At 42.7% G+C, this 15,001-nt stretch overlaps 2 protein-coding genes across 3 annotated transcripts; one reads left to right on the top strand and one right to left on the bottom strand.

The window, feature by feature from the left end:
• Window positions 1–2,006: 2,006 nt before the first annotated feature.
• Window positions 2,007–9,634, bottom strand: LOC106601749 (peroxisomal membrane protein PMP34). 2 transcript variants are annotated; one of them, XM_082972795.1, is made up of 9 exons: window positions 9,562–9,634; window positions 6,911–6,971; window positions 6,576–6,642; window positions 6,066–6,220; window positions 5,728–5,844; window positions 5,498–5,643; window positions 5,295–5,390; window positions 5,012–5,094; window positions 2,007–4,865 (listed from the first exon to the last, which is right to left on the bottom strand). In XM_082972795.1, the coding sequence occupies exons 1-9, from the start codon at window positions 9,571–9,573 to the stop codon at window positions 4,718–4,720; spliced, it is 885 nt and encodes a 294-aa protein (XP_082828921.1). In that variant the 5' UTR covers window positions 9,574–9,634; the 3' UTR covers window positions 2,007–4,717. The 2 variants fall into 2 exon arrangements, with proteins under 2 accessions (XP_082828921.1, XP_014049579.1); XM_014194104.3 differs by lacking the exon at window positions 9,562–9,634 and adding an exon at window positions 7,196–7,547.
• Window positions 7,923–14,981, top strand: LOC106601748 (ankyrin repeat and SAM domain-containing protein 4B-like). The gene is made up of 2 exons (XM_014194103.3): window positions 7,923–8,232; window positions 13,106–14,981. Exons 1-2 carry the CDS (start codon window positions 8,072–8,074, stop codon window positions 14,265–14,267), a joined length of 1,323 nt encoding a protein of 440 aa, XP_014049578.1. The 5' UTR covers window positions 7,923–8,071; the 3' UTR covers window positions 14,268–14,981.
• The last annotated feature ends 20 nt before the right edge of the window (window positions 14,982–15,001 follow it).

Raw genomic sequence — 15,001 nt, 5'->3', positions numbered from 1 at the left:
TGGAGTGCTGCAGAGATGGTTGTCCTTCTGGAAGGTTCTCCCATCTCCACAGAGGAGGTCTGGAGCTCTGTCAGAGTGACCATCGGGTTCTTGGTCACCTCCCTGACCAAGGCCCTTCTCCCCCGATTGCTCAGCTTGGCCAGAAGGCCAGCTCTAGGAAGTGTCTTGGTGGTTCCAAACTTTTTCCATTTAAGAATGATGGAGGCCACTGTGTTCTTGGGGACCTTCAATGCTGCAGACATTTTTTAGTACCCTTCTCCAGACCTGTGCCTCGACACAATCCTGTCTCAGTGCTCTACGGACAATTCTTTCGACCTCATGGCTTGGTTTTTGCTGACATGCACTGTCAACTGTGGGACCTTATATAGACAGGTGTGTGCCTTTCCAAATCAATTGAATTTACCACAGGTGGACTCCAATCAGGTTATAGAAACATCTCAAGGATGTTCAATGGGAACAGGATGCACCTGAGTACAATTCCGAGTCTCATAGCAAAGGGTCTGAATAGTTACGTAAATAAGGTATGTTTTTTAAATAAATTTGCAGAAACTTCTAAAAACCTGTTTTCGCTTTGTCGTCATGGGGTATTGTGTGTAGATTGAGGGGGGGGGGAAATATTGAATATATTTTAGAATAAGGCTCCTGATTGGCGCAGCCGTCTGAGGCACTGCATCTCAGTGCAAGAGGCGTCACTGCAGTCCCTGGTTCGAATCCAGGCTGCATCACATTCGGCTGTGATTGAGTCCCATAGGGCGGCGCACAATTGGCCCAGCGTCTTCCGATTTTGGTCATGGTAAATAAGAATTTGTTCTTAACTGACTTGCCTAGTTAAATAGAATTTAAAAAATAACGTAACAAAATCTGTAAAGCGTCAAGGGGTCTGAATACTTTCCGAATGCACTGTAAGTCCGAATTTCTGTGCAACAAAGATATAGTAAAATGTAGAGAAGCAGTTATTATAACTTGTATAAATGTATTGCTGTGGAAGACAGTCAGCTTTCTTAGTACAGGTCACATACTGTTCATATTCTGAACATCCAATCTCTACATACATAGCCTACTGTCTAGGCTAAGCAAGGCAGCAGATTATGGGTTGTATGAACTACTGATTTTAAGACATGACAGATTTGACTACTGATCAGCACAGTCAGTACGTGATGTGTGTCATCAGTCTTTACAGTGCCATCAACAGATCTGGTCCATCACCATCGCTAGTCCCTAGGTTTGGAGGCACTTAGCATTAAAAAAAAAAAGTACAGGCTCAAGAATTCCAGTGAACAATGACAACAATGCATGACAACATTACAGATTGCAAAATGTTGCAGTGAAATTATCACCGCCAAATGTACATGTATTGATTTTTCTAGTTGGTCCATTTTCATTTAACTAGTTTAGATTTTAATATAAACCCCTAAACATGTTCTATGCAAGTTAAGTAGACAAGATATATTCCAAGATAGCATAGAAAAGGTATACTATTCGTTTCAATTTGGAAAAATATTGATCCAATCTAGAGATTAAGATTATTTATCTAAATGTAAAAAATTAGTATTTATCTGATTTCTCTATAGACAGACCCAACCAACTCTCCTTTTCATCTTGGTTATGTTCATTAGGGCACAAAACAGAAAACATTAGTGCAACGTAAAATGAAAATGAGGGTTTCTTATTGGACAAGTTCATGTAATGCCTCCCTGTTTCCTAATGGTGCCTAATGAAGACAAACCTGTTGAGCAGCAATGAAGTAAAACTAACTGAACATTCCTGGCTACAGTTTTGTGAAACATGACGTAACACTTATCTTATACTGACACCCTAAATAAATAAAAGTAGCCTTTTGTCTTGCAGACATTCTAGGTTAAACTCTTATGGTAAACCAGTATTTTAATAAGAACTAGGGCCCAGAGTTGTTCCTTGTTAGGTGGTTGGGGAAAATTTGTTTTAAATAAGAGAAGCATTTAGAATAATCATTATTGTATTCTGAATTAAATCATAAGACTGTGAGAAATGGTTGACTGGCTTCATTAAAAGGCAATACAAGGTAAATATTTCAGGAGTAAAAATAAAATAAAAATGAGATCCACTTCTAGTACGTAATTGAAGCCAAGATATGTTTGTTGTATTGGACGCGAATGTACATTATGTATGACGACTCAGAAAACTCAAGTCATACAAAACACTGATAGCATCCAGTTTTTTCTGTCCTGTGCCAATAGTGCGTACCGCAGATGGCCAAACATAGGCTATTCAGCACATACAGTTGAAGTCGGAAGTTTACATACACTTAGGTTGGAGTCATTAAAACTCGTTTCACACACACACTCCACAAATTTCTTGTTAACAAACTATAGTTTTGGCAAGTCGGTTAGGACATCTACTTTGTGTATGACAAGTAATTTTTCCAACAATTGTTTGCAGACAGATTATTTAATTTATAATTCACTGTATCACAATTCCAGTGGGTCAGAAGTTTACATGCACTAAGTTGACTGTGCCTTTAAACAGCTTGGAAAATTCCAGAAAATTATGACATGGCTTTAGAAGCTTCTGATTGACTCAAATGATGTCAATTAGCCTATTGGAGGTGTACCTGTGGATGTATTTCAAGGCCTACCTTCAAACTCAGTGCCTCTTTGCTTGACATCATGGAAAAATAAAAAAAAACAGTCAAGACCTCAGAAAAAAGATATTGTTGACCTCCACAAGTCTGGGTCATCCTTGGGAGCAATTTCCAAACGCCTGAAGGTACCATGTTCATCTGTACAAACAATAGTACGCAAGTATAAACACCATGGGACCACGCAGGAAACCGCTCAGGAAAGAGATGCGTTCTGTCTCCTAGAGATGAATGTACTTTGGTGCGAAAAGTGCAAATCAATCCCAGAACAGCAAAGGACCTTGTGAAGATGCTGGAGGAAACCGGTACAAAAGTACCTATATCCACAGTAAAACAAGTCCTATATTGACATAACCTGAAAGGCCGCTCAGCAAGGAAGAAGCCACTGCTCCAAAACCGGCATAAAAAAGCCAGACTACGATTTGCAACTGCACATGGGGACAAAGATTGTACTTTGTGGAGAAATGTCCTCTGGTCTGATGAAACAAAAATAGAACCATAATGGCCATAATGATAATCGTTATGTTTGGAGGAAAAAGGGGGAGGCTTGCAAGCCGAAGAACACCATCCCAACCGTGAAGCACGGGGGTGGCAGCATCATGTTGTGGGGGTGCTTTGCGGCAGGAGGGACTGATGCACTTCACAAAATAGATGGCATCATGAGGATGGAAAATGATGTGGATATATTGAAGCAACATCTCAAGACATCAGTCAGGAAGTTAAAGCTTGGTTGCAAATGGGTCTTCCAAATGGATAATGACCCCAAGCATACTTCCAAAGTTGTGGAAAAATGGCTTACAGACAACAAAGTCAAGGTATTGGAGTGGCCATCACAAAGCACTGACCTCAATCCTATAGAATATTTGTGGGCAGAACTGAAAAAGCATGTGTGAGCAAGGAGGCCTACAAACCTGACTCAGTTACACCAGCTCTGTCAGGAGGAATGGGCCAAAAATTCACCCAACTTATTGTGGGAAGCTTGTGGAAGGCTACTCAAAACGTTTAACCCAAGGTAAACAATTTAAAGACAATGCTACCAAATACTAATTGAGTGTATGTAAACTTCTGACCCACTGGGAATGTGATGAAAGAAATAAAAGCTGAAATAAATCACTATTATTCTGACATTTCACATTCTTAAAATAAAGTGGTGATCCTAACTGACCTAATACAGGGAATTTTTAAGATTAAATGTCAGGAATTGTGAGTTTAAATGTATTTGGCTAAGGTGTATATAAACTTCCAACTTCAACTGTAGGCACCAAACTGTCACAGCCAGCTGAGAAATCAACACCTACTTTTCAAGAGCAGTAACATCTCTCCGGAAAGGGTTTGCAGTGGTCTTAACGAAGGGCTGAAGGAGCACTGTGAAATATACAGAGTTTTAAATAGAATACAGTCATGTTTGCAAATGCCTTGATGCTTCACTCAAGCCCTCAATGTTCTTGAGAATATTGCTCTTCACTAGCTTGGGCATTGTCCAAGCTCGTTAAGCAAATAGTTGTTTGGCATCGTCTTTCTGAACAACTATTTGGAAAGACAACGTCTAAGCCAAAAGGAGTTGGCTAGTAAAACTGCTAGTTGTTATCAGCACTCCAAAGTAATAGGGCTGGAGAAAGCATAACAAGCTTCAAATGTAATGCCATTCAGTCAGGTATAATACAATTGCCACAGAATGCATATGCTAGACAGTTATGGCACCTCCTATAAGACCATGTACAACCATTTCCAGAGAGATTCACCCATATTGGCATCGTAGGGAAGACATGAATACTGTATGTGGAATAAACCCCTGAGTGTAAGGGGAAAAGAGAGGAGAGACACCATCTCTGGTTGCGGTGTATGTTGGGAAGTTGGGATGGGGTGTCAATAGTCCAGTGGTCACCAACCCTCATCTTGGAGACAGGTGTGTAAGGTTGTCATAACCCAGTTCTAAACACACCTGAATCAAGTTCCAGATATGTGGTCATATCTATAGGTCAATCTGAACGTTGAACCAGGGGTTTCGTCGCTGGGCAGGAACAAAACCCGGGACTAGGGTGGGTGGTGACCACTGTTGTATAGCCAGTGCAGGTTGAGGTCTAGGGGCTAGCTCACACCTCAGTGCTTCAGTTTCTTGTTGATGCCCATGACCTTGAAGGTGGCTGCGGTGATCTTCTCGTACACCACAAACATGAGGGCTGCCGTTAGTACTGTCTGGAGCAGTTTGGCCTCCAGGCCTTTGTATAAGCCCAGCACACCATGCCTCCTGCAGGGGAGAGGACAGGGAGGGAACACGTCGATGGATCAACAAGATGAACTCATTGGCACAAGACGGTCTGAAAATCTCCCACCACATTGCAGTAGTCAGACTGTTGAGACGCAAGAGTTCCATTGTGTGTGTGATCTACTCACTTGATTCTGTCCATAAGTAGGTAGACTATGTTTTGGAGACTGCCCAGTAGACCTCCCTTGCCCTCAGCCTTGTGCTGCCCAAACTGGGAGGAGAGAAAGACCGCAATTTAATCAACAAAATGAGCTGTGAGTACAGGAAATATGGACTTATTTTACTGAGCAGTACAAAATCATGATATCAGACACAGTTTGATGGGTAACTTTGGGGAAACACTGCTATGAGTGTTCAGTTAGCAGGTGTGTGCGTTTATAGATACACAAGTTTGCATGTGCATTTGTTTACCCTTAGAATGGCCTGGACGGTCTGCAGGGGATACGTCGCCGTGGTAGCGATGGCCTTGGCCACAGCTCCAATGAGAAAGATCTCTGCTGATGTAATCTAGGAGCAGACAAAAACAAAACAAAGGCTTAAAAACTTTCAGCATGACTGACACTCAGACACGCCACAGAGGTGTGAAAGCTGGCTCCCTCCTCTCCTTCCCTCACCTTCCTCCCTCCTCGGCCTGCTCTCCTCTTCATGGCTTCATAGAACATGAACACGACTGCAGGGTTGAAGACCAGCACCAGAGAAGGCAGTGTACCGTTCCAAAGAGTCCCCACTCCCTCGCTGGCTATGATCTGCGAGAAAGCATCTGCAATCGAAAGCACACATTGTATGATGATAGTAAGTCACATTTTATTAGTACTGAAAAGAGACAACAGTGAATAACACACACCAAAGATGCCTCTGTAGTGGGTCTGCTTGAGGTCTTCGTTCCTGAACTTTGCCCCCTGCAGCTTGAGCCGGGTGTTGACCACCCACATGGGCGTGGTCAGGAGCACGTTGACTGCCCCTGGGGGAGAAACACACAACACGGGCAACAGAAATACATTTAAATACATTTCAATATGGAGGTCAAATCTACTTTCTTCAATGAATCTCTGTTAACCACCTCTCAGACTCCCCTTCCCTAATATAACTACATCAATGACTTAGACTCCATCAAAATAGGTGGCAGTAGGTTGATAGTGACTTAGCCATTACCACTAAAAGGTCCCTGTTCGGTCCTCCTACCTGAGATGAAGCCCATGAGGAGGTCTTTTCCTGGTCTGGACCGGCCCTGATTACCCACCATGACTTTCTTCAGTGTGTTGAAGGTGTAGAAGTAGACGAAGTTGGAGCAGCACAGACTGGAGATGACTGGGAACCAGCCTCTGTACAGAGACAACCTGGGAGGGGAGAGGAGAGAGACCAGGGAAATACGCAAAGTAAGTCATTGGGCCATGGGAACCCAGGACTAGGAGTTTTTCCTGTGCATGTGATCTGACTGGGGGAAACTCCTGGCCCAACACATAAAAGTAGTCATAGAAATACAATGGATGGAATGGACATATCATGGAACATTGCTTTGAACTGAAAGGAATGGCCATTCTACTACTCTAGATCTATGGGTACAACAGCACAGTGAAAGCCCTGTATGCGGTGATACAAGGCCAGCTTTCCTTTCCAGTCAATTGATTTGAGCAATCAAAGGTGGATTGTAAATTGTAGTAAAGTATGTGTACAGTTCCATACAATACTCACAGGCCTTCCTCCTTTGCTATTTCAGCCAGGAGAATGGCAGTCGATTTGGACTTCCGATTCTCATCCACTGCAACAGAAAAGGAAGGCAGAAAAGGGATTGTCATTTTCTTACATTATTGTAACATTGTAAGTAGTCTGCAGCTCTGGTATGCTCATGCAATGGTAAGGTCTCTCTTGTCAATGTTTCCACTTCTATATATCCATCACTAATTTCCTTGTGAACTCACTGACCCTTGGGTGCTGAGACCAACGTTATAGCAGACAAGTATGGCCACACTGACAACAAAGATGGTGGTATATACTGACTGCTGATAACCAATTACTCTACAACTCACCCTGAAGTCTGATCCTCGCTGTATCCAAAGGAAAGAAGACGGACATCGCCGTCATGCTACCCTAGAAGCAAATGCATTATGATATATAGGATATAGACGGGTAGTTAAACCTAAGTTACACGACAAATTCACAAAGTTGATACAATCTGACACAGTATGCTAACTAACAAACTAGCTAGAGGCACCGGTTGTAACATTTCAGTGTAGTTATTCGAACGTTTTGGCATTGTCTTTATTATTAAAGGACTGTTCATGCATAGGCAAACTACGTTGAGATGTCCTTACCACTGCACCTGCCACGGCGTGTACCAGTGTCTCGTAAGACAAAAGGTTGATCGCTGAGGCACCATTGTCAGACATCTGATTCTTCAGGGGCGCAGAGCTTCGATCTGCCGATATTAGCCAAATGCCAAATCTATCGTCGGTCGGCAACTGCAGAGCACCCTGGTTGAGTTTCTTGCGGTGAGACTGGTTGTGGTGGAGTAAGTTTACCTGCTGTCATTCCATGATGAGTGGCTGAGTGACTTTTGTGTACTCCGACAGTGCCATAAATAAGGCAAATTTCGTTGTGGAGATTTCTGTTTCCTAATAACTCATTTTGGCGGTGCAGTCAGTCAGAGTTCAGAAACGCTCTAAAGGGCGATACTGCCATCTACTGGAATGGAGTACTAATGGCCACCTGAGATTAGTGCGCTTTCTTTTTGCGCATGAGTTCAAAAGCGCGCCCAGCCAGGTATGGCCACTGTCCTGTTTTATGACCTCATGACATTTTATTAATAAATGCCTACTGATATATATGCACAATTCATTTAACATATTTTGACTATATATTGTCTCTGTCATTGCCATTCCATCATTTAGCAACTTGTAACCTAGGCCTATACAGTAGCCTAATAACTTCTCTCAGCATATTAATTGTAGATTCCTGAATATCCTCAATGGGACAGCATGACAAATCGCATATGGACTTTGCTTTTGTTTTATGGCAGTGAGTTCCACCGATATGATGACGCCCAGCGCTCTGACCAAACCACTCACATCTCCAATGCGCAATTGTGGCGCTCCAACGCGCTGGAAGGAAGAACAAAATGCCAGATTTCTGCTAAAATACGTGCCTTTTTATTTCATTTCACAGTGTAGTGTTCTAAACACAGAGTAAACATGTCTAGGTACCACAAAGCAGCGATCGATGGCTACCTGGACCTCTTGAAAGAGGCCACCAGGAAAGACCTGAATTCTCCGGACGAGGACGGGATGACGCCTACGCTATGGGCTGCTTTTCATGGACACGTCGAGGCCCTTCAACTTATATGTAGCCGAGGGTGAGTGCAATTGATATTCAGAAGTCATAGCCTACCTTCCCATACCTAACATCCCAAAATAGTTTAATAAGTGGTATATTAGCAATATATACCTATTGTGACGTTTTTACAATCACTAATTACAATCAATTGAAACCTAATTTAGAAATGATTTTTCTCATAGTAGTTAACTGATTTAACTAAGTCTAAACTATTAGAATGTGAATTTATTTGGATCTCTTTTGATTTAATTTAACCTATGTATGTTTAGATCAATTAACTTCTAATCCAATGAAAAAATAGCAGAAACTCTGCCTAATATTTTTTTTTTTTTTTTTATTTCACCTTTATTTAACCAGGTAGGCAAGTTGAGAACAAGTTCTCATTTACAATTGGACATGAGGAGGAAGGATAGAAGCTATAGGTTATGGTTGACCTTTTGACCTCTTCCTAGTCCATGTCCATTACTGTCAGTAACTTATTCCTTGTATGAGGACTGATATTTCCAATCTACATTGATGAGTTGCTAAAACACAACAATAAATGGCGTCCTCCAGTAACCTACAAAATAGTCACAAAACCTATAGTACCAATCCAATGAATACTGTAATATTTTATCTCCTTTAATATTGATGACACATGTTTTGTTGGGAGGGATGCAGTTGGAGGATAAAAGTCCAGAAGTGGCCTAATGCTGATCCTATTAAAGGCACTGCTGCTCGTTTCCAAACCAAATACTTGAACGAAGAGCAAAGGTGTACTTTATTGTTAATTCATGTGATAGAAGGAATGCCCATCACCTCATTCCTGATGCCCATAAACCTACTAGAGACGATCCTCATTAAAAATGTATAGGTGAGAGGTGAGGTTAGCTGGGTCACATGGGTTTCAACCTCACACGTTTCTCTATCAACTTAAACCACCGTCCTCAAATGGTGACTGAATGCCTCTGATATTTTAACTATATTCTACAATGTACTGTATGTCCATGTCACATTTCACCCATGTTATTTTTGTGCATTAGACATGCATGCCACTCTGAAACTCTCCCCCCACAACCTTTTAGACCACATTTTCCCATGAGCAGAGCCAAATATTTAATCAGCCAAGGGGAATCATGTAATTAATGACAAACAATAGAGCCCTTCATTCCCTTGACAGCTTTCCCCTGCTTTCATACTGCAGGAAAAAAACAGACCAATTTCATCTCTCTTATTTATTTCTGTCAAGATGACAACCGACCAATTGCTTGATTATTTAATTGAAGCATACTAACAATGGATTACGAAGTTTTCACAACATTGAACTCAGTGTATTTTTATAAAATGATTGGAATGATGTCTACCATACCTTTGTGATCATAGCTGCCTATTTCCACGTTGGGCGTTAGCAGTTGGATGTACTGCAACAAACTCGGTTTTATGATCACCTGTTGCTAAGATACTGCAATCGGGAGTTTTATAGAGGTAGTGATGGAACAAAGGAGGACTTTTGTTCTTAATGGCTTACCAATTAACCCATAAGGAAGGGTTAGTTTGTACTTCATGAGTATTGCGTTGGTGACAGTCCTTTTTCATTCATTTATTATAGGAATGCTATTATACAACATCAATTAATGACTCATTATTCAGTTTTCAAGTGTTGTTGATTATATTGTATTGTTAGATTCATGTTGATATGGACATATGTGTTAATATGTATACATGTCTATAGACACTGAGTGTACAAAACATTAGAAGCACCTGCTATTTCCATGACATAGACTGACCAGTTGAATCCAGGTGAAAGCTATGATGCCTTATTGATGTCACCTGTTAAATCCACTTCAATCAGTGTAGATGAAGGGGGGGAGAAGGGTTAAAGAAGGATTTTTAAACCTTGAGACAATTAGACATGGATTGTGTATGTGTGTCATTCAGATAGTGAATGGGCAAGACAAAATATTTAAATGCCTTTTATAGAATTATAGAATCAGTCAGTGTCAGTATTGTCTACAGGAGAGATGATCAGTAGGTTTATGTTTTTTACCGCCATCTTTACAACAGAGGCTAGAGATAGGATATTGTTTCTCAGTGAAGGTGGAGCCGGTGAAAGAGTAGATATGAGACCTGGCCTCCACATTGTAGATGAAGACCTGACCCTTCTCATGATCCACAAATACCCCCACCTTCTGGGGGCTTCTCTCTCAGGGAGAGCGAGACAAGAAGATTAGTGAGGATCATGTACTCATTCCCATTCCTCAGCCACAAAATCCAGGATCCATCCTCAGTGTTCTCATCCCCTTCCTGTTGATGGGCTCTCTGGCCACTCCTAAATCCAATTCAATATTCCCCTTAACCTGCACCTCATAGTAAAATCTTCCAGAGGAAAAGCCTCCTTTTCTCAGGACACTGAGAAAAGTATCAAACCTCTCTGGTTTGGCAGTGTCTGATGTATATTTCCATGTTCCACTTGTTTCCATCCTCAGATAGAATGAGATGGTAATGTGCCGTATCAGGGTCTAGAGTCACATCCACTGAATGTTTTTGGATGGTTTCAAGATCTTGACCACTTCCTGTTCACAAGTCTAACTGATTAATGAGTACAATCAGCTGACGATTGAGGTCATCTTTGATCTGATCCTGCTCCTCAGTTAGGTTTTTCAGCTGACAGTTGAGGTCTTCTTTGACGCGATCCCTCTCCTGAATGAGACCCCTTCACTCACCATGAGTCCAATCCCTGTACCTTTTGCAGAATATCAGTCTGTCCCTGATGTTTTTCCTGGAGAGAAGTGGCTTCTTTGCTGTCCTTCTTGACGACACCAGGCCATCCTCCAAAAGTCTTTGCCTCACTGTGCGTGCAGAGGCACTCACACCTGCCTGCTGCCATTCCTGAGCAAGCTCTGTACTGGTGGTGCCCCAATCCCGCAGCTGAATCAACTTTAGGAGACGGTCCTGGCGCTTGCTGGACTTTCTTGGGCGCCCTGAAGCCTTCTTCACAACAATTGAACTGCTCTCCTTGAAGTTCTTGATGATCCGATAAATGGTTGATTTAGGTGCAATCTTACCGGCAGCAATATCCTTGCCTGTGAAGCCTTTTTTTGTGCAAAGCAATGATGACGGCACGTGTTTCCTTGGAGGTAACCATGGTTGATAGAGGAAGAACAATGATTCCAAGCACCACCCTCCTTTTGAAGCTTCCAGTCTGTTATTCAAACTCAATCAGCATGACAGAGTGATCTACAGCCTTCTCCTCTTCAACACTCACACCTGTGTTAATGAGAGAATCACTGACATGATGTCAGCTGGTCTTTTTGTGGCAGGGCTGAAATGCAGTGGAAATGTTTTAATGGGATTCAGTTAATTTGCATGACAAAGAGGGACTTTGCAATTAATTGCAATTCATCTGATCACTCTTCATAACATTCTGGAGTATATGCAAATTAATATTAGTGTCATTCTCAAAATCTTTGGCCACGACTGTACTTAACACACTGGAACAGCTGACTAGGGATGTGACATTCCGTCTTCCTCATTTCATTGAGCAGGCTCTGTTGAACAATACATATCAAATCGGTTTCTGTTTGTCTCCTGTTGAGTGACCTTTAGTTTGGCAGAGTAGAATCCCTCAGTGTTCCTTTGTATTTCTGAATACCAACCATACAATTTGGCTCCCTTGGTTCCCTCACTGTCCTGGATACCAGCCTTTAGATTTACACCTCAGAACGATGGCTACCCTTCTCAGCTCCTCAATTGAGATCACTGGCTGGGATCCAACAGCTACAGACACAAAGGTATACAGGATTTAAAATACTGAAGTGAGGTTTTGAGAAAATTAATACATGTTATAATGCAGACTGTATAGGTTATTGCATTTGACAGAAAATGTAACCTTACCTTTAATACGGACTTCAACGGTGAGATCATCATACCCTGACTTTGTCTTAGTAAAGTACTTGCAAAAATCCATCATCATTGCCTTGTACCCTGGTCAGTTTCATGGAGGTGTTGCATCTTTTCAGTTTGTCTTTAAACAGTGCTGTACTTCCCCTGTAGGAGATCATCTGATCCTTATAGTTGTCTCTTCAGTATTGGCAGAGCCTGGGTGGGGCAGTCTAAACTACTCCACTCTCATATCCTCAGCATTGATACCGGCTTTGAGGTAAAGGTCTTCACAGGTCTAAAAAGTTGCACAATGGATCTGTGGCTTTCCTACCCGATCCAAAATGCATCATCAACAAACAAAAAAACAGATACCCGTTCCGAATGGAACCCAGGACAGTCAGACCAGTTCTGAAAAAGGCCTGTGGAAAAACAAACCCAAACAGACATGTGCCGGTTCAGATCCTAGAGACCCGTTCAGATCCGAGAGTAAAAAGAGAAAGAAACCTCAGACTGGGCGCTGTCAATAAATGAACACACACACACAGTGAAGGTGTAAAGTAGGCCTACTGTACCCGAGACTGCTCTGTGGAGGAGAAGCAGGAGAGGGACAAAGACAATCTGGTAGCATCACCATCATTCCAGAAAGCAATGATTACACAAATCATCAAGATGAATTCCATAACTTCAAATCAGGGAGTCAATAATGACATTTCAGTGTTTAAAAAAAAATACACACAGAAAAACTGTGGAATAATCTAAAAGCAAACATACCAAAGTCAGTTTTCCTAGTTGAACAAAGGCTTTCCTTCAGTGCAGCCTTGTCCATGTACTCATCTGGTGTGACTTTTTTACTTACAACATAAAACTTGTCCAACTGCCTACCTTTCACACCTACAATGATGAGCCAAAGCTGAACAGAAATCACAGAGATAAAACATATTTTATCTAATCTTGTGTCATAGAAATGTATGATTGGTTGGTTGATGAATTGGTTTGTTGATTGATTGACAGATGTTTCTGTGTTCTTTCAGAGGGGACCCCAACAGGAGTGACATCTGGGGCAACACGCCGCTGCACCACGCCGCCACCAACGGTCATATGCACATCCTCAGCTTCCTGGTCAACTTCGGCGCCAACCTCTTCTCCCAGGACAACGACTTCCACACAGCTATGGACGTGGCAGCGTCGGGCGACCGCATGGACTGCGTGCGATTCCTGGACAGTGCAGCATCACAGCAGACCATCCAGAATGCCAAGAAAGTGGCCAGGCTGAAGAAGGAGGCCACCAAAGAGGCTGAAACACGGGTGAAGCTGTGTGAGAGGGTCAAAAAAAGGCACAAGAGCAAGATGGATAAGATGTACCAAGGGTCAGTGTCAGAGGCCAGCACGGCATCTCCGTCGTTCTCCAAGATGGGCACCATCAACAGTGTGAACGAGCAGTTCTCCAAGCTGATCGCCTCCGATACCTCAGGCTCGCTTACGGCCCGGTCGAAGGGGACCCTCCAGAGGATATTCGGGAAAAAGGATAAAGGAACGACGGAGAAGGTGAGAAGAGACGGGAACGTAATCTTCGTCAAGCAGGAGAATGGCACCCTCTCTGGGACGCCTGAGTTCATGGGCGTTTTCTCCGAGCAGGACGAGATCGATGAGGAAGAGGACGGAGGGATGAGAAGATTCACAGATGATGAAGTTAATGACGATGACGAAGGAGGAGATGGCCCAGGAGCCAAGGAGTCCATCTTCAAACGGCCCGGCCTGGGGAACATGGTCTTCAGGAAGAACTTCTCCATGGAGATGGGTATAGAGCCTGACGACTTCCCCAGTGGGAACAATGAAAACCTGGGCTTCCTCATCCGTAGGGAGGGGTTCGACACAGAAGGGGAGGACACAGGCTTTGTTGAGGACGAGGAGGATGGCAACCTGCCCTGGAACCAGGAGGAGATCGGCCTGGATGATGACCAGGATGAGGAGACCTCCCCGCTGGATGCCTTCCTCTCATCCATCTCCCTGCCAGACTTCTCCCCAGCCTTCACCCGCGAACAGCTGGACCTGGAGGCACTGATGCTCTGTTCCGACGACGACCTCAAGGGCATCCGCATCCAACTGGGGCCCCGCAAGAAGATCCTGGAAGCTGCCGCTCGCCGGAAAAATGCACTGGAGAAACCTGGCGCCATCAAGGACAGCTTCCTGTGATGAAATGATGATATTGGAGGTGGTTGAATATGGCTGAATGGAGAAAGTAGGATGGATGCAAGTAGGAGGATGTAGAGTGACAATACTTTTGAATGTAAAGAACACTGATGCAAAGTTGAGAGTTTGAAGGAAATACATATCCTGGTTTTCTATCCTTTAAAGACAAATTCTTTAATCTTTCTCTTACCTTGGACTAGGAGTGACTGCAGCCCTTCATTACTTTGCTATAGCCGCCACAGGCTAAAGTTACCATTGATTCACCCAAAACAGTGGGGGGTTCAATGGGCTGGATAAGCCTGGCACTGTGATGAGATAATCGGCGATGGTTGAACTGAGCAGGAATGTCATTTAGATTAATGGAGTGGCAATAACACCACCACAACCACTACCAATCACCATCTTGCAATACTAATTCATGAAGGAAGAAACACTGTCAGATTTCAAACATAATTTCAGGTGCATGCTCTTTTTGGCATGTCTCTGAGAAGCACACAACTCATTTTGAGTAATGATGTAATGTAAGAGCCTATTAAGTGGAAACTGTTCTGTTCTGATCTTGATTTTCTTGTTCCCTCCTTTGATGATTGATAGAAAGGAGACGATATTGTGATGAATTCAGTTGTGCCATTTTGTATGTGAATTTTAATTGTTGTGATTTGTACATTGATAAAAAAAAAACGTATGACAACCAAAATAAATAACGTTTTTAAATCAGTTGATCAATTCTTCCATGT

This window comes from Salmo salar, chromosome 03, assembly GCF_965601325.2.
Source record: "Salmo salar chromosome 03, fSalSal1, whole genome shotgun sequence".
NCBI lineage: Eukaryota > Metazoa > Chordata > Actinopteri > Salmoniformes > Salmonidae > Salmo > Salmo salar.
Note: the sequence above shows the minus strand (reverse complement) of the source record. Positions and strands in the feature narration are given on the sequence as shown.

Coding starts and splice junctions, on each gene's coding strand:
- LOC106601749 (XM_014194104.3), bottom strand. CDS start 7,270: ATGTCTGACAATGGTGCCTCAGCGATCAACCTTTTGTCTTACGAGACA. Junction 5,644..5,727: donor CCACTACAGAGGCATCTTTG/GTGTGTGTTATT, acceptor TTTCGATTGCAG/ATGCTTTCTCGCAGATCATA. Junction 4,866..5,011: donor CTACTTATGGACAGAATCAA/GTGAGTAGATCA, acceptor TCTCCCCTGCAG/GAGGCATGGTGTGCTGGGCT.
- LOC106601748 (XM_014194103.3), top strand. CDS start 8,072: ATGTCTAGGTACCACAAAGCAGCGATCGATGGCTACCTGGACCTCTTG. Junction 8,233..13,105: donor CAACTTATATGTAGCCGAGG/GTGAGTGCAATT, acceptor GTGTTCTTTCAG/AGGGGACCCCAACAGGAGTG.